This window comes from Ranitomeya imitator, chromosome 2 (assembly GCF_032444005.1).
Source record: "Ranitomeya imitator isolate aRanImi1 chromosome 2, aRanImi1.pri, whole genome shotgun sequence".
NCBI lineage: Eukaryota > Metazoa > Chordata > Amphibia > Anura > Dendrobatidae > Ranitomeya > Ranitomeya imitator.
The window spans coordinates 441,329,373-441,352,373 of record NC_091283.1 but is presented as its reverse complement, the minus strand read 5'-3'; the positions used below and the strand labels follow the sequence as shown (position 1 = coordinate 441,352,373).

At 43.5% G+C, this 23,001-nt stretch overlaps 1 protein-coding gene across 2 annotated transcripts in view; it reads right to left on the bottom strand.

The window, feature by feature from the left end:
* The window catches only part of CASS4 (Cas scaffold protein family member 4), a 107,414-nt gene that overhangs the window by 1,372 nt on the left and 83,041 nt on the right, over nucleotides 1-23,001 (bottom strand). For both annotated transcript variants that reach the window (XM_069750938.1, XM_069750937.1), the window contains exons 2-7: nucleotides 10,106-10,531; nucleotides 3,765-3,875; nucleotides 3,461-3,589; nucleotides 2,017-3,354; nucleotides 1,199-1,276; nucleotides 51-119 (exon numbers count right to left, since the gene is read on the bottom strand). In XM_069750938.1, the coding sequence (XP_069607039.1) occupies nucleotides 51-119; nucleotides 1,199-1,276; nucleotides 2,017-3,354; nucleotides 3,461-3,589; nucleotides 3,765-3,875; nucleotides 10,106-10,528 (2,148 nt within the window). In that variant the 5' untranslated portion in view covers nucleotides 10,529-10,531. The remainder of the gene's footprint in view (nucleotides 1-50; nucleotides 120-1,198; nucleotides 1,277-2,016; nucleotides 3,355-3,460; nucleotides 3,590-3,764; nucleotides 3,876-10,105; nucleotides 10,532-23,001) is intronic.

Here is a 23,001-nt window from a genome sequence, read left to right as displayed (position 1 = left end):
CCGCTAGCTGTTCAATGAATATTGTCTGATCTTATGCAAACCACACTTACTGTTAAGAGGCCTGTGCCAGGGTCACTGCATGAATATATCCTGGATTCAGGTTTCAGCCATCCTTTCCTCTAAAATAAAATAGAACATTGTCAAGATCAATTATTCCATTAAAAACTGACAAAAATATCAAGATGTGAATTGTATCCTATTTTTACACTATATTATATTCCAGGGGCAGCTGTTTTATTAAAATTTGTATAAAATGATTTCGTTTTTTTCTGAGAATCACTGACATAAGCCATATGTCACAGGGGTTACCACAACAGAGAGGAGCCAGAAGACTGCAGAGCCTGATTACTCCTAACTCCAGCCCTGAAAGGAAGCACTTCACCTTCTTTTTAAATGTTTATTTCTTTTGGTAGAACAGGGGTTAAATCGGCCATGTTGGAAGCTCTGGGAGTCTGAGGTCCCAGCTGAGCTCGGTTAGCCACTCCTATCCCCTATATAATCTGGGTCTTGACTCAAACACATGTCAGAGCTAGCTTATGCTGCATGGCTTGGAGGAGAGGTGTTTTGGTGTTTATATGAGAAGGAGTTTGGAGGAGTTATCTGTGACTGTTGTGTGGGTTTGTAAGTGTGATAAATCCCTTCCCTCCTCTTATTTAGATATTTTCCCCATCTTTCAGGGTCCTCCGGGGTGCATTCCTCTGTTATATGTGAGTGAATATTCGTATGCTTGGTATTTCAGTTTACATTTGTTCATGTTGCCTTGTTCATCGGGTTGGTGTACTGCGGTGCTCGGCAGCTCCCTTTTCTGTGGGTGGGGGAAGGGAACAGACGGAGGGCTGAATCAGGAGATAAGGCAAGGGTGGCGGCCTTGGCATCTTTACCTTCAGAAGTATCCCGGGGAATAGGGCAAGCTAGGGCACCCCCCAGTGTTAGGGACAGGGAAGGAGCCCCTGGTCCCGGGTCACCCGACAGTGGAGTTGTGACACCTTATCTGTACAATTGTGGTCACATGTCACATGACTCAAAATAACACTAATGTAAGGACACATCACCACCAACTGGATATTAGTGGTACTGCAGCCTTAATTACAAAGATTTGCAAAATAAATTACTTAGTGGTGGAAGTATGCTTGATTTCGCTGTGAAGAAAGACCCTTCATTTTGAATATAATAACTACAAGTTGAAACTGGTCTTTACCTTCTCTTCAGGACTGGTCTTATTTTCCAGCTGTTGAATTGGAGATAAGTGCTGCATTTTCTCAAAATCCTCTTTTTTCTGTAGAAGAAGGTAAATATTACATTAAATAAGTTTTCCCTTTAAGAAGAGTGGACTCCAAACACTTTAATATACATAAGGGTGATTATCTGGTTTGTTTGTTACGCTATGTTTATAAAAGAGTTTGGGGTCCAGTTTTCCCAAAGTGGAAAACTCCTTTAATATAAGTTCTAGTATGCTATAATCAGTCATTTGATCCCTAAAGATGATCCTATTACTGTAAATGTTGGGAGAACAATTTCAGTATCAGCTAACCATAGCCCATGTCCGTATCGCCTGGCAGGGCATGTGCATGTCATAGACGGCGATCCCCATTCAGGACTTATTTGTGTCATATAATGCTAGATTTACATTGTGCGGCTAGCGGACACTTTGCTCAATAACTACAGTTTGTCCTCATGGGTCAGAGAAGCTGGATCCATTGTGATCAACTGATTGCTGCACCAACAATATTTAGAAAAATGAATGGACAGGAGTAGAAAAACAGGGCTGCCATACCTGTCATAGGTTATATCTAATATTGCACCTAAGCCCTATTGAAATGACTAGAGCTATGATGCAATAGCACAAACAACCTGTTTATGGGAAGAAAAAACAACAACCTTGTTTTCTTATCCTGTACATCCCTTTTAACACTGAACCCCTTTAAATCTTCTTACACAATACATTCAAGCTCTTCAATAGGAACAAGTTACCTTATGGAGCTATAAAATTTAAAGATCTTAACTATAGAAATTTACCTGAAGGTAGACATATCCATTATCTTCCATAGCTTTCTGCCTGAAGATCTGTTGTTTTTCATCCTTGTGTTTTTCAATGGTTTTATTGACACCTGACTCCTGAAGAACTTTGGTTTCTTTGCGGAGGAGAACCTGTGGCTTTCGGCTCACCACATGTTCTTTCACAGGTTTCAGCTTCTTCTCATTCTCTGTTTTTTTAAACAAAAGTTTTCCATTGGCTATAATAATAGACACAAAGCGCTTGATGTCATCTGGAATTGTCCTGGCCACCATGACAAACTGGTCAAGATCATCAGGTGTCGTATGAGGTTTGTTAATGACCAAAGCCTGAAGCGACCATTTGCACAGATTTATAGCTTCCTGATTTTGAGAGAGGGTCTGGAAGGAGTCTGTAAGGGTTTGTAGCTGGGTATTTATCCTCGTTTGGATGTTTGTATCTGTCAAGTGAGAAGCATTGATCTTGATGCTCTGGGAAAAGTCTATGAACTGTTCTAACGAGAGAATAATACTGTCTACAGCTCTGTGAATGTCCTCCAGATTGGCCTCCATATTTTCCTGAAGCCTCCATTTGCTGCTCACAAAGATCATAAGGCTTGCTATGGAACTCGACACCCGTTCTTGAAGTTCAGTAATCCTCTTAATCACCACTTCTGGTCCTAGAGTCACCTTGGCGGCGCTTTCATCTGGAAGAGACAGCGTAAAGGATTCACTAGAACCACTGGATGAAGTAGACAAGGTGCTGGTTCGACTTTCTGAGCTGGAGACGGATAACCTATCTTTGTCAAGTCTGTGTAGAGTAGGTTTATGATTCCTTGGAAGTGGTGGAGGTACATCATATACCCTCTCATTGTATGATATACTACTCATCTCAAACTTTGGGGGAGACCCAGCAGATGATCCTCTTGGGATGTCGTAAACATTTTCCTTGGAATCTACGTGATTCAACCCTTGCATTCCTAAAGTGGATGAGACTTTCCTTAAGCTTCCATTTTGATGTGGAACAGAAATATCTCTGGATGCAGGAACATCGTAGAGAGTTTGATTAGCCATTGATGATGGTTTACTTTGCTGTGGTGGGACATCATATATTTGACCTGATGCACAATGGGAATGAACTGGTCCATACCGTGTTGGAGGCACATCGTACACCATACCTCTGTCTATGGATATCTTTCTACATCCATCTTTTAAATGATTTCTCTCTGGGGATAGTGGGTAGTCGTAGATCCAGTCTGACTTCCGGGGGTTTGGTAAAGTGTTGTAATGAGGACTTGCAGGTGGAGTTTCACTTCTGTTCTTTTGGTGAGCCAATGTACCCATTGGGGGTATGTCATATACCTGTAATAGGTACAAAGTGGTCAGCAAAGTCACACAGACGATATTATGGATACATGGACCCTCAGCAGATGGGATATTTTGTATAGTTGAAAGGTACCATACGTACATTTGAACCTTTAGGAGTCTTGACGTTGCTTCCTGGAGTGTCTGGACTTGATGGGATGTCATAAATTTGCTGTTCAGACGGGGTGAGATATGGAGAACGTCCATTGACTGGAGATGGTGTGGTACCCCGCTAAAAAACGTACACATGCGAAAAAAGTTAATATAAAAATAACTGGACGTTAAGGTGTACAATCAGCAAAAAAGCCTGTGACCACACATGTACCAATAGTAGGGCCTTGTCAGAAAACGTCTTACTTTGGAAAGGAAAATGTAAGGTCAAGATAAATTATCTAGAAGGTACTCACTTGGGAGACAACTGAAACATTCAGATTAGAAGGTGGTACGTCGTAGACTTCTGGTTGGGATATGTTGGTGACGTTCGAAGCACGTGACGCTCTTGGGAGAGTCAAGAGATGCTGTAAGACAAATTACATAGATATTATGTCTTCTATTTAAAATAGCCAGTTTCAGGTTTGATGTAAAATTATGTGCCTTGGTCTTACTGTCTGAACTACATGACCTAACTGTAGGCCAAGAAGTCATCTAAGGGTACTTTCACACTAGCGTTTTTTGTAAATCCGTCACAATGCGTCGTTTTGCAGAAAAAACGCATCCTGCAAAAGTGCTTGCAGGATGCGTTTTTTCCCCATAGACTTCTATTGGCGACGCATTTGCGACGGATTTGCACACTTCGCATCCGTCTTGCGACGAATGCATCGTGCTTTGGCGGACCGTCGGGAAAAAAAAACCCTACATGTAACGTTTTTTTCTCCCGACGGACCGATTTTTCCGACCGCGCATGCGCGGCCGGAACTCCGCCCCCACCTCCCCGCACCTTACAATGGGGCAGCGGATGCGCCGGAAAAATGCATCCGCTGCACCCATTGTGCAAAGCGTTAAACGCTAGCGTCGGAATCTCTCCCCGACGCATTGCGACGGGGAGATTCCGACGCTAGTGTGAAAGAAGCCTTAGGCAATAAGATTGGGCCACTAATGGAAGTGAACAAGAATAACTACTGACTAAGAGTAAGGAGGTACTCATGCATCTTCATCTTGTTGGCTTGGACTTCTAAAGTGATCATCCATTCTGGAGTTTGGAGGAGAATTGTAATGGAATTCCCCTTTAAGTAACCAGGGTTTTTTTGAGGGACTGCAGTAATTTTCTACATAACACAAAGCTTCTCTTTTCTGATCTATTAGTTTTTACATAAGAAAAAAATGCACGAGACATCTATAAATACCACATTTTGCTAACTGACAGAAAACATGACAGTCCTTGGAATGCAAGCTGGACATGCAACCTATGAAGCGAAGCGCTCTGCCTACTGTCCCCTGTTTCGCTCTGCCGGGGACATCAACCAGCTGCTGGTAACAGCTGACTATGTAGAGAGTTTAAACATTTGTGTTGTACAATATAAGGAAGAGAACTCATCAGAGATCAGTCAGCGGGATTGTGCACAATAACTACAGACAGTGTTAGGTCGGCGCTGTTATACTGATTACAATGATACCTGGTGATGAAATCAGTCTTGTGGTTGTTGTTTAATCTTTATTTTCAGTTTTGAGTTAATGATATGCTCATGCTACGGGGTGGCTGTGCGCTAGCTATTGGTGTATTCAGAGGTGCAATTTTGCTAGAGAAGAAAAAAATTCCTCCTCCAAGATGGCGCCACCGAGCCTGCGCAGTAGCAGCTATCGGCGATATCTGCTACTGGACATGCTCCTTCAGCGCCATCTTGGAGGATTTTTTTTTCTTCTCTAGCAAGATGGCGCCGTTGGCGCTTGCGCAATAGCAGCTATTGAATTCTCTATATACACTGATAGCTGCTACTGCGCAGGCGCGGCGGGCGCTATATTCAAATGGATTATTTTTTGTAAATATTAGGATAACCTCAAACATATTAATTATATGCATGTTACTCGTGTGATTATGCTGCAGCGCAGGTGCCACGGCCAGCGCCTGCTTGCAGAAGGGTTTTTATATTTTTTACTTTGTATATATAATATTCATTATGTAAACTAGGGGGCAGGTCATTGAGGGATTAGTGACCTGGCAGTAGCCATACACATGAATACACAACAACCACAAGACGGATTTCATCAACCAAGGCGTCTGAATCGTGAAAATTCAGAATTACCTGTTGCTCCAGGTAAAAATGATTAGGATTTTTCAAGGGATGTTGGATAAAAAAACGTTCCAGACCAGAAGGTGCTGCATTAAATTAACCTGTCGGCAGGATTGTGCACAGTGACCTACAGACAGTGTCAGGTCTGCGCCGTTATACTGATTAAAATAATACCTTTTTGGACCTGGAACCCAAGGTCAGCCTAAAGCCACAGTCATACGTTCAGTATTCGGTGAGTACCAGTATTTTACATCAGTATTTGCAAGCAAAAATCAAAAGTGGACCAATCAGAGGAAGAGTATAATAGAAACACGTCACCACTTCTGTATTTATCACCCCCTAGTGGTTTTGGCTGCAAATACCGATGTAAAATACTGACCAAATACTGACCGTGGGCATATGGCTCCGTAAGAGCACTTTCGTAGTGCGGTCCAAAATTTTAAATCTGCGCCCAGGCTGAATGTTCTTTTATTAAATCCCTTTTCAATTAATATAAATAATTCTACTTCAGGCATGATGTCATTTTTCAGGATGTAGTTATCAAAAATGGGGCTCTATTTTTTTTTCTTTTTGAAGTTGTCCTTTCACCAGGCTTCTTAAAGGGAATCTGTCAGTAGGATTACCCTCCCCCACACCACACTGCATAAATGGGCATGCAGCTTTTTGAAGTGTAAATCTATTGACAACTTTATTTCTTCTATCTGTTGCTGCATTCCCTAGGAATTCGCTTTTGTAATCATATCCAAATGATGCATTAAGTTCTCTGGGCGTGTCAAAGCACTTAACATGCCACTGCCTCCAGAGTTTGTTCCTCATCCAGCACCTCCAAGATTAGCTGTCTGTGTGACATTAAGCGAAAGGCAAGGAAATCAGACAGTGATCTATCAATCAAGCTAAAGAGACTGATCCTAGGCTAGGAAATAACCTAAAGAGGCAGATACTTGTCCAACTGTTCTGTTACGCCCAAAGCACTTTGTGCCTCATTTGCATATGAATTTAAATATTAATTTATCAGGAATGTAGCAACAGCTAGAAAATATAAAGTTGTCGCTTTAACAAGAATGAGCCAGTGATCGGCTGTGGAGGGGTGAATGAAAGCTCTGAATCAAGTATGACCCCAAGACAGCGGGGATGTTGCTGGGGAGTAATGGCAGAACCACACATGGAAATGACAATGTCGGGCATAGGCAGGCTAGTAGAGGGAGGAAACACAAGGAGTTCAGTTTTTGACAGGTCCAGTTTCAGATAGAGGGAGGACATGATGTTGGAGACAGCGGTCAGACAATCACTGGTGGTTTGTAATAATGCAGGTGTGATATCAGGAGCAGAAGTGTATAACTGGGTGTCATCAGCATAGAGATGGTACTGGAACCCAAATCTACTGATTGGCCAATAGGGGCATACAATATACAAGGAGAAGAGGAGGGGGCCTAGAACTGATCCATGAGGAACCCCAAGAGTAAGGGGAAGATGAGAGGAGGAGGAACCAGCAAAAGATACAGTGAAGGAGCGATCAGAGAGGTAGGAGCAGAACCAGGAGAGAATGGGGTCCTTGAGGCCGATGGAGCGGAGCATAGTCAGGAGGAGCTGCTGATCCATAGTGTCGAATGCTGCAGAGAGATCCAGGAGAATTAGCTTGAAATAGTGACCATTAGAATTATCTGTTTGTAGATCATTAGAGACTTTAATGAGGGCAGTTTCAGTAGTGTAAAGAGCGGAAACCGGAATGAAAAGGGTCAAAAAGAGAGTTATCGGATTAGACGGGAGTGGAGTTTAGAGATGAAGGGAAGATTAGAGACAGGTCTATAGTTAGCAGCACAGTTTTGGTCGAGGGATGGTATTTTTAAGTAATGGTGTATGATGGCATGCTTAAATCAAGAGGGATAGATACCGGGATAGAGAAGTTGAATATTTTTGTTAGGTGAAAGGTGACAGCAGGGGAAAGTGACTGGAGTAGATGTGACAGAATAGGGTCACTGGTGCAAGTAGTAGGGCGAGAAGAGGCAAGGAGCCTGATTACTTCTTCTTCTGTGACTAGTTCAAAGACCGAGAGTGAACTAGATGCAGTGGGGGAGGGGGACAGCGCATGATGTGAGGGGATTGGGAGAAAATTTCCTGTCGGATATGGTAAATTTTTTCTTTGAAATAATTGGCCAGATCGTCAGCACGGAGATCCGTGGTTGGGGCCTGCACTCTTGCGTTGAGTAGGGAATAAAAAGTGTCAAAGAGATATTTAGGATTATTGGATAGTGAGGTGATGAGGGTATTGAAATAGGTTTGTTTAGAGAGGTGAAGGGCAGAGTTGTATGTTTTAAGCATAAACTTATAATGGATGAAATCTTCGGGCAAATTAGATTTTCTCCACAGACGTTCGGCGCACCTGGGGCACCGCTGTAGAAAACGTGTTTGCAGCATGTGCCAGGGTTGTTGCCATCTGTGCCAAGTTGTTCTATGTATAGGAGGTGCAGCTTTATCCAGGGCACTTTGCAGGTGTTCATTATAATGTTTCAGTGCAGAGTCAGGACATGAGAGGGAGGAGATTGGGGCCAATGAAGGCTGTAAATTCTTCAGCAGTTTCTGGGTGTTAATGGCCCGTATATTTCTATAAGTGTGGAAAGTGGGGGTGTCCTCAGCAGGATAACAGTTCTTGACAGAGAATGAAGGAAGGAGAGCACGGGAGAGAGGAGTTGGTAAAAATTATACACTGAGCAAATCCGGGAGAAGACAAAGTTGAGGGATTTTCCATCTTCATGCGTAGGAGAGTTAGTAAGCTGCGAAAGGATGAAGGAAGAGGTTAGAGCTAAAAGGTGAGTGGCAGATAGGGAGAGGGGAAAAGCAATGGGGATGTTAAAGTCTCCCATGATGAGGGTGAGGATGTCACAGGAGAGAAAATGTGTATGCCAGGTGGCAAAGTGATCCAGGAAATGACGGGAGGGGCCCGGAGAACGATACACAACCTCCACTCGCATGGAGAAGGGGATGTAGAGTCTGACAGCATGGACCTCAAAAGAAGGGAAGATAAGTGAGGGTACTTGGGTGATAACCTGAAAGGTACATTTGGGTGATAGGAGCAGACCAACGCCTCCACCTGTTGTGTTGTCCAATATTGGGGTATGAGAGAAGTGTAGTCCACCATATGAAAGAGCAGCAGCAGCGGTGGTGTCTGACTCCAAGTTTCAGTAAGAGCCAGAAGGTTAAGAGAATCAGAAAGGAAGAAGTCATGGATGAAGGAGAGTTTATTACACACTGAGCGAGAATTCCAGAGGGCACAATTAAGAGACATAAGGCATGCAGGGAATATTAATGAAATTTGAGGGGTTTCTGAGTGTAGTAGTTGAGGGGTTCGACTTACTATAACTTGAGGGGCCAGGATTGGTAGAGATATCTCCTGCGACTAGGAGAAGGAGGATAGAAAGAGTGGGCAGATGGTTAAGTGATTTGTGAGAGCGTTTCTGGTGTTGGATGGTGGGACGGAATGGATCTGTGCAGTTTAGCAATGTGAAAAGAGCGTGAGTGCTATATATAGGAGAGGAGAGGACTGAGAGGCTGATAAAGATGAAGTGTAAAGAGTTAGTGCAAGAACGGCGGATGTGAGTGACTGCAGCAACTAGGATATAAATTATACACATGCATATGTTGAATATTTGATGCAATACAAATGTACTGGGAATAGGTTTCTTTGACTGTCTTATCTGTCTCCTGCCCTGTCTAACAGCCTTGATTAACTGCAAGTGAGAATCTGCCTCCATAGCTTATTTTAAATAAAAGGCAGCATTACCAGTGTGAGACATGTGCTGACTGACAGTCTGCTCTCCTGATCTACGTGTCTCGAGTTGGTAACACTCCTTTTCATTTAAAATAATATCTGGAGGCAGATTCTCAGGGAAATCTTTGTCCTGCCCATGGATCTTAACAGCTCATTTACATATTAATAAAAATGTGGATTTATTTGGAATAAAACATTGGATCACAGATAGCAAGGTATCATTTTATTCAACTTTCTATAACCTGCATGCCCACATAGGCAGCATAGGAGGCCTGATCTTACTGACAGATTCCCTTTAAGGTAATGACTTCTGTAAAATTCTCCATACAGTTGTTGAAAATAACTCTTTATAATGATCATCACAATTTTTAAGCATGTCAACAGCATGACCGTCTGATTACCGATACTGCTCTGTGGATTTGATAAGGGTTCTCTCACTGTTTTTAAAATGTTGGGGAGAAGACAACATACTTACATACAACTTCACACATATCTCCAGTGCCTGCTCTATACATTTGTAGGAAATTGCACAATTCCTACATACTTTTATGGGGGGAGGGGAGGGTTCTGAGAAAGAACCTTCACAAACTGAAATGGTAAAAATAGAAAAATCTGTGAATGCAAATTTCCAGGGTGGTTATATCAGTTGGCCACATTTAAAAGAAAAAAAAAACGATCCTGAGACTGAACAGAATAGGGGTAACTAAAGAACTTCTAGTGACTGGGAATCCTCATGTTCTCGATGATTATTTACCTGGCTGGAGGAGCTGTTCGTCCTTTCATAGAAGACTTGAGCAGGAGAACAAGTAGGAGTCTGATAGATGTCCCCAGATATAGGCTTCTGTGTCTCCGGAGTGAGGTATAGGTTTTCCATCCTCTCGTACATGGATGCCACCTCAGTCTTGGGTGCAGTAGGCACTTGGTAGATGTTCTGAGAAGATTGTTTCCTGCCCAGGGAGTTATAGTTTAACTGTGCTACTGGGGACTCATTCTGGGGTATGGTCAACAGTTGTAACCGGTTGGCCGGAGCAAGACCTTGTCGTCCATGTAGATAGCACCTCCACCAGCCCTCGCTACCCAAGATATTCTGATCTAGCACGGTCAGGATGTCACCCTTTCGGAAGGCCAGCTCATCCGGGCATTCTGCCTTGTTGTCATACAGTGCTTTGGCCAACATGTTCTACAAAACAAAGAAGACATGAAGATTAGGACATCTTATTATAAGGTAGTACAAAGGGTCAGCAGTCTTTTGAGCCTACTATTGCTCGTCCTCTATGTGTGACTGTAAACCACAGTGGACCAGAAAATATTTAGTCCCAAACTTATTATAATATAGTTCTTTGCTCTGTTTTTAAATTTAACAGCATCAAGTCTTGATGATAAAATAATAAAAGAAGGCATACCCACCCCTGGACTCCGCGGTGTTACGCACTCCATTACTGCAGCTATTAACCCTGTGTGACCAACTTTTTACTATTGATGCTGCGTATACAGCATCAATAGTAAAAAGATCTAATGTTACAAATAATAATAATAAAAAAAAAAAGGTTATTCTCACCATCCGACGTCGCGCCCTGTCCTCGGCAGTGCAAGCGGCAGGTTCCAGTGCCAAGGATGCTATGCGAGAAGGACCTGCCATGACGTCACGGTCATGTGACCGCGACGTCATCACAGGTCCTGCGCTCATACCAACCCTGGGACCAGAAGCTGCCGCGTGCACCGCACACAGGCGCCAGGACTGCAAGGGGCCTTCGGAAGGTGAGTATATGTTTATTTTTTTTTTAAGTCTTTTTAACCACGCATATAGTGCGAACATTGCTATATACTACGTGGGCTGTGTTACATACTACGTGGCCTGCGTTATATACTACATGGCTGCTATGTACTACGTGGGCAGTGTTATATACTACATCTCTGTGCTATAGACTATGTAGCTGGGCAATATACAATGTGACTGTGCAATATACAACGTGGCTGTGCAATATACTACGTGCTCTGTTATATACTACGTCGACTGTGCAATATACTACGTGGCTCTGTTATATACGACGTGGCTGTGCAATATACTACGTAGCTATGTAATATATTACGTGCCTCTACAATATACTACGTGGCTATGTTATATACTACGTGGCTCTGCTATATACTACGTCGCTGACCAATATACTACATAGCTGTGCAATACACTACGTAGCTGTGCAATACACTATGTGACTGTGTTATATACTACGTGGCAGTGCAGTATACTATGTGCCTGTGCAATATACTACGTGGCTCTACAATATACTATGTGCCTATGTTATATACTACGTGGCTCTGCTATATACTACGTGGCTGACCAATATACTACATACCTGTGCAATACACTACGTGGCTATGTTATATACTACGTGGCTGTGTTATATACTACATAGCTCTGCTATATACTACGTACGCTGTGTTACATACTACATAGCTCTCTTATATACTACGTAGCTATGTTATATACTACGTCGGTTGTTGTATATACTACATCACTGTGCAATATAGTACGTAGCCTGTGCTATATACTACCTACATATTCTAGAATACCTGATACGTTAGAATCGCGCCACCATCTAGTAGTAGTTATATTCTTGTACATAGAGTCAGTATTATACTAGTTATATTCTTGTACATGGGGGCAGTATATAGTAGTTATATTATTGAACACAGGGAGCAGTATTATAGTAAATATATTCCTGCTCTTAAAGTAGCAGCACATATAAAATACATTACTTAGAGGGAGTGACAATTAGCTTAGGAAAAGGCAGGTACATTTAATATAAAATTAAAGAATTTGATAAAGACCTATTATTACAAATATGCAATGAATCATTATTGCTGATTAATAGTTGTACGTGGTGTTGCTCACTTTGTGCACAGAATAGACTTTTGGTGTAATCTGACTTTATCCTTTCATCACGGATGTCTCAGAATGCAAAGATAGTGCTGAGAATTAAAAAAAAAAAACGAATCCCTGCTATAACCTGAAACCCTTCCCCCACCTCTTTCTTGGTAAACTCACTTCTATAATCATTGACATAACCGCTAGAGGAATATGTTACAGCTCACTGCAGGAAAAAGAATATAACAAAGATATGGCCTTATGTTATTAATATAGGAAGACCCCAACCATGAATTCCATGACCAAAGGGTAAGATAAATGAAAGCAGGCATACAATGTGTGGACACACGTGAGCATCCTACTGAAATACTGAAACCAGTCTCATGCACTGAAGAGATGAATAATTATTAACAGATGGAGAGGAAAGCAATCCCATCTCAAAGGTTACGCAAGAATTGTCATCGTCAAATCTCACTCACCTGCAGTGACAACCACAAGCCCCTAGAGGGCCCTGTGCTGGGATAAATACTAGAAATATTAATTACTAGAAGTTGGTTTGACTTTTCCTCTCTTTAGTACAGTGCAGCTGGGAGATAATAAAAATTATATGCAGATTAAATAGTGATTACATTTGGCATTTTTCATATTGTCCACTAGGGGTCAGTATAGTAGTAAAGTCAGACCATGTCGTTTTACAGCCTGCTGTGAAAGACTTACCATATTATCTTATAATTAGTAAAAGAAGTGGATTAATGATAGAAAAATGCTACCACTGTAGTAGAGCGACTTATCTAGCTTTTATACCAAGGGAAAGAGCAATTTTATTAGAATATGATCTCTGCAGCAATTCTGTAATTATATTTTTGGAAAAATTGCCTGGAGAAATGGGAAGAATACTATAACATCCTGCACATCCATCACAGAATTTTAGATCTTTTGTCCCATAATTCTGCTGTTTTGACAGCCCCCATTTCTTTTTGTTGACAGTTTGGGGTGTTCCATTTAATGGGGGCACTTTGCATTTATTAAAGGGGCTAATTAAAGGGACAATACCCCTACATTCTCCTCTCAATTTTATAGTATTGGTAATTGCAATCTGTTGTTCCCCGTTATCAGGATTCGGTTGGGAAAAAGTTTTGGACTTGCTACAAACTGCTCCTCTGCCATTAATAAAAGTCCGCTGATAAATTCCTATTTGGGCAGTTGACATCTTCCTGTCACCGAAAGCAAAAATAAAATGAAAGTTGTTTTCGGACACGCGGAAGGTAACTGGAGCCTGAGTATTTATATCCTGAGCATTTGCTGGAAGGAGCAGCTGGTTTAAAGGGACATGGACATGTCAGCTCAGCTGATAACATGGTGTGTGCATCCCAGGGAGAACAATGAGCCTTTCATAGAGGCCACAGGGCCAGCACAGGTCCCATAGCCGCAGCTGTCACATACAGCAACAGTGCCACCGATGTGATGACTGGCAGGACCCTCGCTGTGCTGGGTACTGCCCTGACACCCACACTATAAGAACTGACTACTACAACCCCCATCATGTAATGTTACTTAATGTAATCAGGAAATAGTATCCAGGATTAAGTGATGCCTGGCCTGTGTATCTAAGCTTATAATGTGTGATACAGTCTCAGCAGTGCATCTAACCCTATCTTGAGGGATACTATCACCTGGACTGCTGTATCCAAGCCTCTCATGTGTGCTACTGTTATGTAATCTACTTCTTGGTAAACCAATATATTTCAAAAACTATGTGTGATTATTTGCTTTTCCAGTGTATCTAAGCCAAATAACTGCTTGCCAAACGGAATGTATAATCTGCTAATTTATACTATCTGCAAAGCTGTATATCGAAGTCCATCAAGTGTAATATTGCCAGCGGAGCTGCTTATCTAAGCTTATCACGCAAACTAATATCTGCCAAGCAGGCATATCATGTGTAATACGGTCTGCAGAGCTGTGTATCTAAGCCTGTTATGTCTAATACTGTGTGCAAGCTGTGTAGCTAAGTCCAATCATGTGTAGTTCTGTTTGCAAAGCTGTGTATCGAAGTCCATCATGTGTAATACTGTCCGAAAAGCTGTGTATCTAAGCCTATTATGTATGATAGTGTCCGCAGAGCTGTGCATCTAAACCTATTATGTATGATACTGTCCACAGAGCTGTGCATCTAAACCTATTATGTATGATACTGTCTGCAGAGCTGTGCATCTAAACATATTATGTATGATACTGTCCACAAAGCTGTGCATCTAAACCTATTATGTATGATACTGTCCGCAGAGCTGTGCATCTAAACCTATTATGTATGATACTGTCCACAGAGCTGTGCATCTAAACCTATTATGTATGATACTGTCTGCAGAGCTGTGCATCTAAACCTATTATGTATGATACTGTCTGCAGAGCTGTGCATCTAAGCCTATCATGTGTGATACTGTCCGTAGAGCTGTGCATCTAAACCTATTATGTATGACTAGATGGTGGCCCGATTCTAACGCATCGGGTATCCTAGAATATGCATGTCCACGTAGTATATTGCCTAGTGACGTAGTACAGTCATGGCCAAAAGTATTGACACCCCTGCAATTCTGTCAGATAATACTCAGTTTCTTCCTGAAAATGATTGCAAACACAAATTATTTGGTATTATTATCTTCATTTAATTTGTCTTAAATGAAAAAACACAAAAAGAATTGTCCTAAAGCCAAATTGGATATAATTCCACATCAAACATAAAAAAGGTGGTTGACAAAAGTATTGGCACTGTTCTAAAAATCATGTGATGCTTCTCTAATTTGTGTAATTAACAGCACCTGTAACTTACCTGTGGCACCTAACAGGTGTTGGCAATAACTAAATCACACTTGCAGCCAGTTGACATGGATTAAAGTTGACTCAACCTCTGTCCTGTGTCCTTGTCTGTACCACATTGAGCATGGAGAAAAGAAAGAAGACCAAAGAACTGTCTGAGGACTTGAGAAACCAAATTGTGAGGAAGCATGAGCAATGTCAAGGCTACAAGTCCATCTCCAAAGACCTGAATGTTCCTGTGTCTACCGTGCGCAGTGTCATCAAGAAGTTTAAAGCCCATGGCACTGTGGCTAACCTCCCTAGATGTGGACGGAAAAGAAAAATTGACAAGAGATTTCAACGCAAGATTGTGCGGATATTGGATAAAGAACCTCGACTAGCATCCAAACAAGTTCAAGCTGCCCTGCAGTCCGAGGGTACAACAGTGTCAACCCGTACTATCCGTCGGCGTCTGAATGAAAAGGGACTGTATGGTAGGAGACCCAGGAAGACCCCACTTCTTACCCCGAGACATAATAAAGCCAGGCTGGAGTTTGCCAAAACTTACCTGAAAAAGCCTAAAACGTTTTGGAAGAATGTTCTCTGGTCAGATGAGACAAAAGTAGAGCTTTTTGGGCAAAGGCATCAACATAGAGTTTACAGGAGAAAAAAGAGGCATTCAAAGAAAAGAACACGGCCCCTACAGTCAAACATGGCGGAGGTTCCCTGATGTTTTAGGGTTGCTTTGCTGACTCTGGCACTGGACTGCTTGACCGTGTGCATGGCTTTATGAAGTCTGAAGACTACCAACAAATTTTGCAGCATAATGTAGGGCCCAGTGTGAGAAAGCTGGGTCTCCCTCAGAGGTCATGGGTCTTCCAGCAGGACAATGACCCAAAACACTTAAAAAAGCACTAGAAAATGGTTTGGAAGAAAGCACTGGAGACTTCTAAGGTGGCCAGCAATGAGTCCAGACCTGAATCCCATAGAACACCTGTGGAGAGATCTAAAAATGGCAGTTTGGAGAAGGCACCCTTCAAATATCAGGGACCTGGAGCAGTTTGCCAAAGAAGAATGGTCTAAAATTCCAGCAGAACATTGTAAGAAACTCATTGATGGTTACCGGAAGCGGTTGGTCGCAGATATTTTGGTTAGGGTACCGTCACACTATACGATTTACCTACGATCACGACCAGCGATACGACCTGGCCGTGATCGTAGGTAAATCGTAGTGTGGTCGCTGGGGAGCTGTCACACAGACAGCTCCCCAGCGACCAACGATGCCGAGGTCCCCGGGTAACCAGGGTAAACATCGGGTTACTAAGCGCAGGACCGCGCTTAGTAACCCGATGTTTACCCTGGTTACCAGCGTAAAAAAACCAAACAGCACATACTTACATTCCGGTGTCTGTCCCTTGCCGTCTGCTTCCTGCACTCAGTGACTGCCGGCCGTAAAGTGAAAGCACAGCGGTGACGTCACCGCTGTGCTCTGCTTTCACTTTACGGCCGGCAGTCAGTGACTGCAGGAAGCAGACGGCAAGGGACCTGACGGACACCGGAATGTAAGTATGTGCTGTTTGTTTTTTTTTACATTTACGCTGGTAACCAGGGTAAACATCGGGTTACTAAGCGCGGCCCTGCGCTTAGTTACCCGATGTTTACCCTGGTTACAAGCGAACGCATCGCTAGATCGCATCGCTAGATCGGTGTCACACACACCGATCTAGCGATGACAGCGGGAGATCCAGCGACGAAAGAAAGTTCCATACGATCTGCTACGACGTACGATTCTCAGCAGGATCCCTGATCGCTGCTGCGTGTCAGACACAGCGATATCGTAACGATATCGCTGGAACGTCACGAATCGTACCGTCATAGCGATCGAAATGGCACTGTGTGATGGTACCCTTAAAGGTTGTGCAACCAAGTATTAGGCTGAGGGTGCCAATACTTTTGTCTGGCCCATTTTTGGAGTTTTGTGTGAAATGATCAATGTTTTGCTTTTTGCTTCATTCTCTTTTATGTTTTTTCATTTAAGACAAATTAAATGAAGATAATAATTCCAAAGAATTTGTGTTTGCAATCATTTTCAGGAAGAAGCTGAGTATTATCTGACAGAATTGCAGGGGTGTCAATACTTTTGGCCATGACTGTATATTGCCCAGCTACGTAGTATATTGCCCAGCCACGTAGTATATTGCCCAGCCACGTAGTATATTGCCCAGTCACGTAGTATATTGCCCAGCCACATAGTATATTGCCCAGTCAGGTAGTATATTGCCCAGCCACGTACTATATTGCTATTGCCCAGTGACGTAGTATATTGCCCAGCCACGTAGTATATTGCTATTGCCCAGTTACATAGTATATTGCCCAGTGACGTAGTATATTGCCCAGCCACGTAGTATATTGTCCAGTCACGTAGTATATTGTCCAGTCACGTAGTATATTGCCCAGTGACGTAGTATATTGCCCAGTGACGTAGTATAATGCCCAGTCACGTAGTATATTGCCCAGTGACGTAGTATATTGCCCAGTGACGTAGTGTATTGCCCAGTGACGTAGTATATTGCCCAGTCATGTAGTATATTGCCCAGCCACGTAGTATGTTGCCCAGTCACGTAGTGTTTTGCCCACTCACGTAGTATATTGCCCAGCCACGTAGTATATTGTCCAGTCACGTAGTATATTGTCCAGTCACGTAGTATATTGTCCAGTCACGTAGTATATTGCCCAGTGACGTAGTATATTGCCCAGTTACGTAGTATATTGCCCAGTCACGTAGTATATTGCCCAGTCACGTAGTATAATGCCCAGTGACGTAGTATATTGCCCAGTCACGTAGTATATTGTCCAGTCACGTAGTATATTGCCCAGTGACGTAGTATATTGCCCAGTTACGTAGTATAATGCCCAGTGGCGTAGTATAATGCCCAGTGACGTAGTATAATGCCCAGTGACGTAGTATATTGCCCAGTGACGTAGTATATTGCCCAGTGACGTAGTATATTGCCCAGTGACGTAGTATACAGCACAGAGCCACGTACTATATTGCCCAGCCACGTAGTATATTGGCCAGTCACGTAGTATATTGCCCAGCCACGTATGTCACAGGTTAAAAAATAAAAAATAAACATTCTCACCTTCCGAGGGCCCATTGTAGTTCGGTCACATGACCGTGACGTCATGGCAGGTCATTCTCGCGCAGGACCTGTGATGACGTCGCGGTTACATGACCGTGATGTCACGGCAGATCGTTCTCGCGCAGGCACTGTGATGACGTCGCGGTCACATGACCATGAAGTCATGGCAGGTCCTTCTCGTGCAGGGCCTGTGATGATGTCGCGGTCACATGACCATGAAGTCATGGCAGGTCCTTCTCGCGCAGGGCCTGTGATGACGTCGCGGTCACATGACCATGAAGTCATGGCAGGTCCTTCTCGCGCAGGGCCTGTGATGACGTCGCGGTCACATGACTGTGACGTCACGGCAGGTCCTTCTCGTGCAGGCACTGTGATGACGTCGCGGTCACATGACCATGAAGTCATGGCAGGTCCTTCTCGTGCAGGGCCTGTGATGATGTCGCGGTCACATGACCATGAAGTCATGGCAGGTCCTTCTCGCGCAGGGCCTGTGATGACGTCGCGGTCACATGACCATGAAGTCATGGCAGGTCCTTCTCGCGCAGGGCCTGTGATGACGTCGCGGTCACATAACCCTGACGTCATGGCAGATCCTTCTCCCATACCATCCTTGGCACAGGAACTTGCCGGAGGTTACCGGAGCGTCGCGAAAGGTGAGTATATAATGATTTGTTATTTTTTTTATTATTTTTAACATTAGATGTTTTTACTATTGACGTTGCATAGGCAGCATCAATAGTAACAACTTGGTCACACAGGGTTAATAGCGGCGGTAACGGAGTGAGTCACCCGTGGCATAACGCAGTCCGTTACCGCTGGCATTAACCCTGTGTGAGCGGTGACTGCGGGAAGTATGGAGCGGGCGTTGACTGCAGGGAAGTAGGGAGGGACTAATCGGACTGTGGTTGTCACTGATTGGTCGCGGCAGCCATGATAGGCAGCTGGCGAGACCAACAGCGACTTGGATTCTATGACAGACAGAGGCCGCAACCAATGAATATCCGTGACAGACAGAAGGACAGACAGAAAGACGGAAGTGACCCTTAGACAATTATATAGTAGATACTGTCCGCAGAGCTGTGTGTCTAAGCCCATCATGCGTAATACTGTCCGAAGGGCTGTGAATCTAAACCTATTATGTATGACACTGTCTGCAGAACTGTGTATGCAAACCTATCATGTGTAATACTGTCCAGAACCGTGTATCTAAGCCCATCATGTGTGATACTGTCTGCAGAGCTGTGTATCTAAGTCCATAATGCGTGATACTGTCTGCAGAGCTGTGTATCTAAGCCCATCATGTGTGATACTGTCTGCAGAACTGTGTATGTAAACCTATCATGTGTAATACTGTCCAGAGCCGTGTATCTAAGCCCATCATGTGTGATACTATCTGCAGAGCTGTGTATCTAAGTCCATAATGCGTGATACTGTCTGCAGAGCCGTGTTTCTAAGCCTGTCATGCGTGATACTGTCTGCTGAGCCGTGTATCTAAGACTATCATGCGTTATACTGTCTGCAGAGCTGTGTATCTAAGCCTATCATGCGTGATACTGTTTGCACAGCTGTGTATCTAAGCCTATTATTGTGATACAGTACTGTCTGCAGAGCTGTGTATCTAAGCCTATTATGTGTGATACTGTTTGCAGAGCTGTGTATCTAAGCCAACCATGTGTGATACTGTCTGCAGAGCTGTGTATCTAAGCCTTTTATGTGTGATACTGTCTGCAGAGCTGTGTATGTAAGCCCATCATGTGTGATACTGCCTGCAGAGCTGTGTATCTAAGCCCATAATATGTGATACTGTCTTCAGAGCTGTGTATCTAAGCCTATTATGTGTGATACTGTCTGCAGAGCTGTGTATCTAAGCCCATCATGTGATACTGCCTGTAGAGCTCTGTATCTAAGCCCATGTGTGATACTCTCTGCAGAGCTGTATCTAAGCCTATTATGTGTGATACTGTCTGCAGAGCTGTGTATCTAAGCCTTTTATACGTGATATAGTCTGCAGAGCCGTGTATCTAAGCCCATCTTGTGTGATACTGTCTGCAGAGCTGTGTATCTAAGCCCATAATGTGTGATACTACCTGCAGAGCTCTGTATCTAAGCCCATGTGTGATACTCTCTGCAGAGCTGTATCTAAGCCTATTATGTGTGATACTGTCTGCAGAGCTGTGTATCTAAGCCCATCATGTGTGAGTCTGCAGAGCCGTGTATCTAAGCCCATCTTGTGTGATACTGTCTGCAGAGCTGTGTATCTAAGCCTATTATGTGTGATACTGTCTGCAGAGCTGTATATCTAAGCCCATAATGTGTGATACTGTCTGCAGAGCTGCGTATCTAAGCCCATCATGTGTGATACTGTCTGCAGAGCTGCGTATCTAAACCCATCATGTGTGATACTGTCTGCAGAGCTGCGTATCTAAGCCCATCATGTGTGATACTGTCTGCATAGCTGTGTATCTAAGCCCATCATGTGTGATTCTGTCTGCAGAGCCGCGTATCTAAGCCCATCATGTGTGATACTGTCTGCAGAGCCGCGTATCTAAGCCCATCATGTGCGATACTGTCTGCAGAGCCGCGTATCTAAGCCCATCATGTGCGATACTGTCTGCAGAGCCGCGTATCTAAGCCCATCATGTGCGATACTGTCTGCAGAGCTGCGTATCTAAGCCCATCATGTGTGATACTGTCTGCAGAGCTGGGTATCTAAGCCCATCATGTGTGATACTGTCTGCAGAGCTGCGTATCTAAGCCCATCATGTGCGATACTGTCTGCAGAGCTGCGTATCTAAGCCCATCATGTGCGATACTGTCTGCAGAGCTGCGTATCTAAGCCCATCATGTGCGATACTGTCTGCAGAGCTGCGTATCTAAGCCCATCATGTGCGATACTGTCTGCAGAGCTGCGTATCTAAGCCCATCATGTGTGATACTGTCTGCAGAGCTGTGTATCTAAGCCCATCATGTGTGATACTGTCTGCAGAGCTGGGTATCTAAGCCCATCATGTGTGATACTGTCTGCAGAGCTGTGTATCTAAGCCCATCATGTGTGATACTGTCTGCAGAGCTGGGTATCTAAGCCCATCATGTGTGATACTGTCTGCAGAGCTGTGTATCTAAGCCCATCATGTGTGATACTGTCTGCAGAGCTGGGTATCTAAGCCCATCATGTGTGATACTGTCTGCAGAGCTGGGTATCTAAGCCCATCATGTGTGATACTGTCTGCAGAGCTGGGTATCTAAGCCCATCATGTGTGATACTGTCTGCAGAGCTGTGTATCTAAGCCCATCATGTGTGATACTGTCTGCAGAGCTGTGTATCTAAGCCCATCATGTGTGATACTGTCTGCAGAGCTGGCATACTCAGGTCCTAAATGATCCGTCTGTCCAATAACCTGAGTGACAACCTGCTGGGGCTTTGATGTTGCCTACAGTAGTTGTTGCCATTAATAATTTCTCCAGATCTTTCCGCTGGGGCAGATGGTTTTCTCTGAATTCCTACAGTCCGCCTTAAGACTTCACAGATCCAAGAAATAGAAGGAAAGTTTGGACTTTTTCCGCCTGTCCTCTAGTAAACAGAGCAGGAATACAATGGCCTGCCGCCATAGAAAACTGTGCTGAAGAAAACCTAAAAGGACACGAGTACAAAGAGGGAGCTAGGCACAAGTATGGAGGGGAGAGACCCTCTGGCTGTACCCACAAAGAGGGCAAGCAGGGGGGCTGTCCCATCCCAGAATCCTCTGCAATCTAAACATCCCCTGCTTGTTGTGGCCCGGGGTCACATTCTTCTGGACGTGTCAGAGAAATGTTTTAGTCTCATACATAAACTGGAAGTGTAGCCTGACATAACACAACACTGGGATTTTTACCTCCGCCTCCTCCTTAAAGGGTAACTCCGCCAATAATAAAACTTTCCCTGTTTGGTTTCCGTAAAGAAAAAAAAAATGGATGTGCTAAAAGAAATCAATAATAAAAATAGGTTTTGAGACATCGGCCCTTTAAGTCTAGAGATACCGAGTTATATCCATTTCGTATAAGTGACAACCCATGTGCCGGCCATGGAAATGGCCACCCCAGGACAAAGTGGAAATGTCAAGAAGGGATCTGGTTATGTTACCAGCACTGTCAGCAGAGGAGCCATAGACTGTGAAGTATCAGTTTATCGTCAGAATGATTTAAAAGGGCAACTCCACTTTTAAAGGGAACCTGTCAGTAGGATCAACACCCCTAAGCCATCTAAATGGACATGTAGGTCATAAAAAGTTGAATAATATTATATCTTGATATCTGCAATCTGATGTACGAAAAATCCACATTTTTCTTAATATGTAAAATAGCTGTTAAGATCTATGGGCAGGACAGCTAATTTACATATTAACAAAAATGTGGATTTCTCTAGGAATAAGACATCGGATCGCAGATATCAAGGTGTCATTTTATTCAGCTTCCTATGCCCTACATGCTGGGCTGATCCTACGGACAGATGCCCTTTAATTATTTATTCACTTTTAAGAACACATTGGAGGACGACTGTGACCTAATTTTCAGGACCAAGATGCCATAAATCTAGGTCAAATACTCAAAATCCTTTAATGTGGTTCTTGTTTTTTGGTCACTACGACTTCCTCAAAGACTTTGGGGATTCTCCAAAGTTCATCGATTGTAAATGTCTGATGTTGATGCTCCACCAAGTGTGGAGCCTGTGTCCTTTATTCGAGCGGAGCGGTGGTTGTGCGGGTGTAGTACTGACTCTGGGACTGGTGGAGCTGGCCAACCAGTGCTCAGATCTCTGCCTGTCCTATAGTCAGTGAACGGAGCACTATTGCGCATGCGTGACCACTG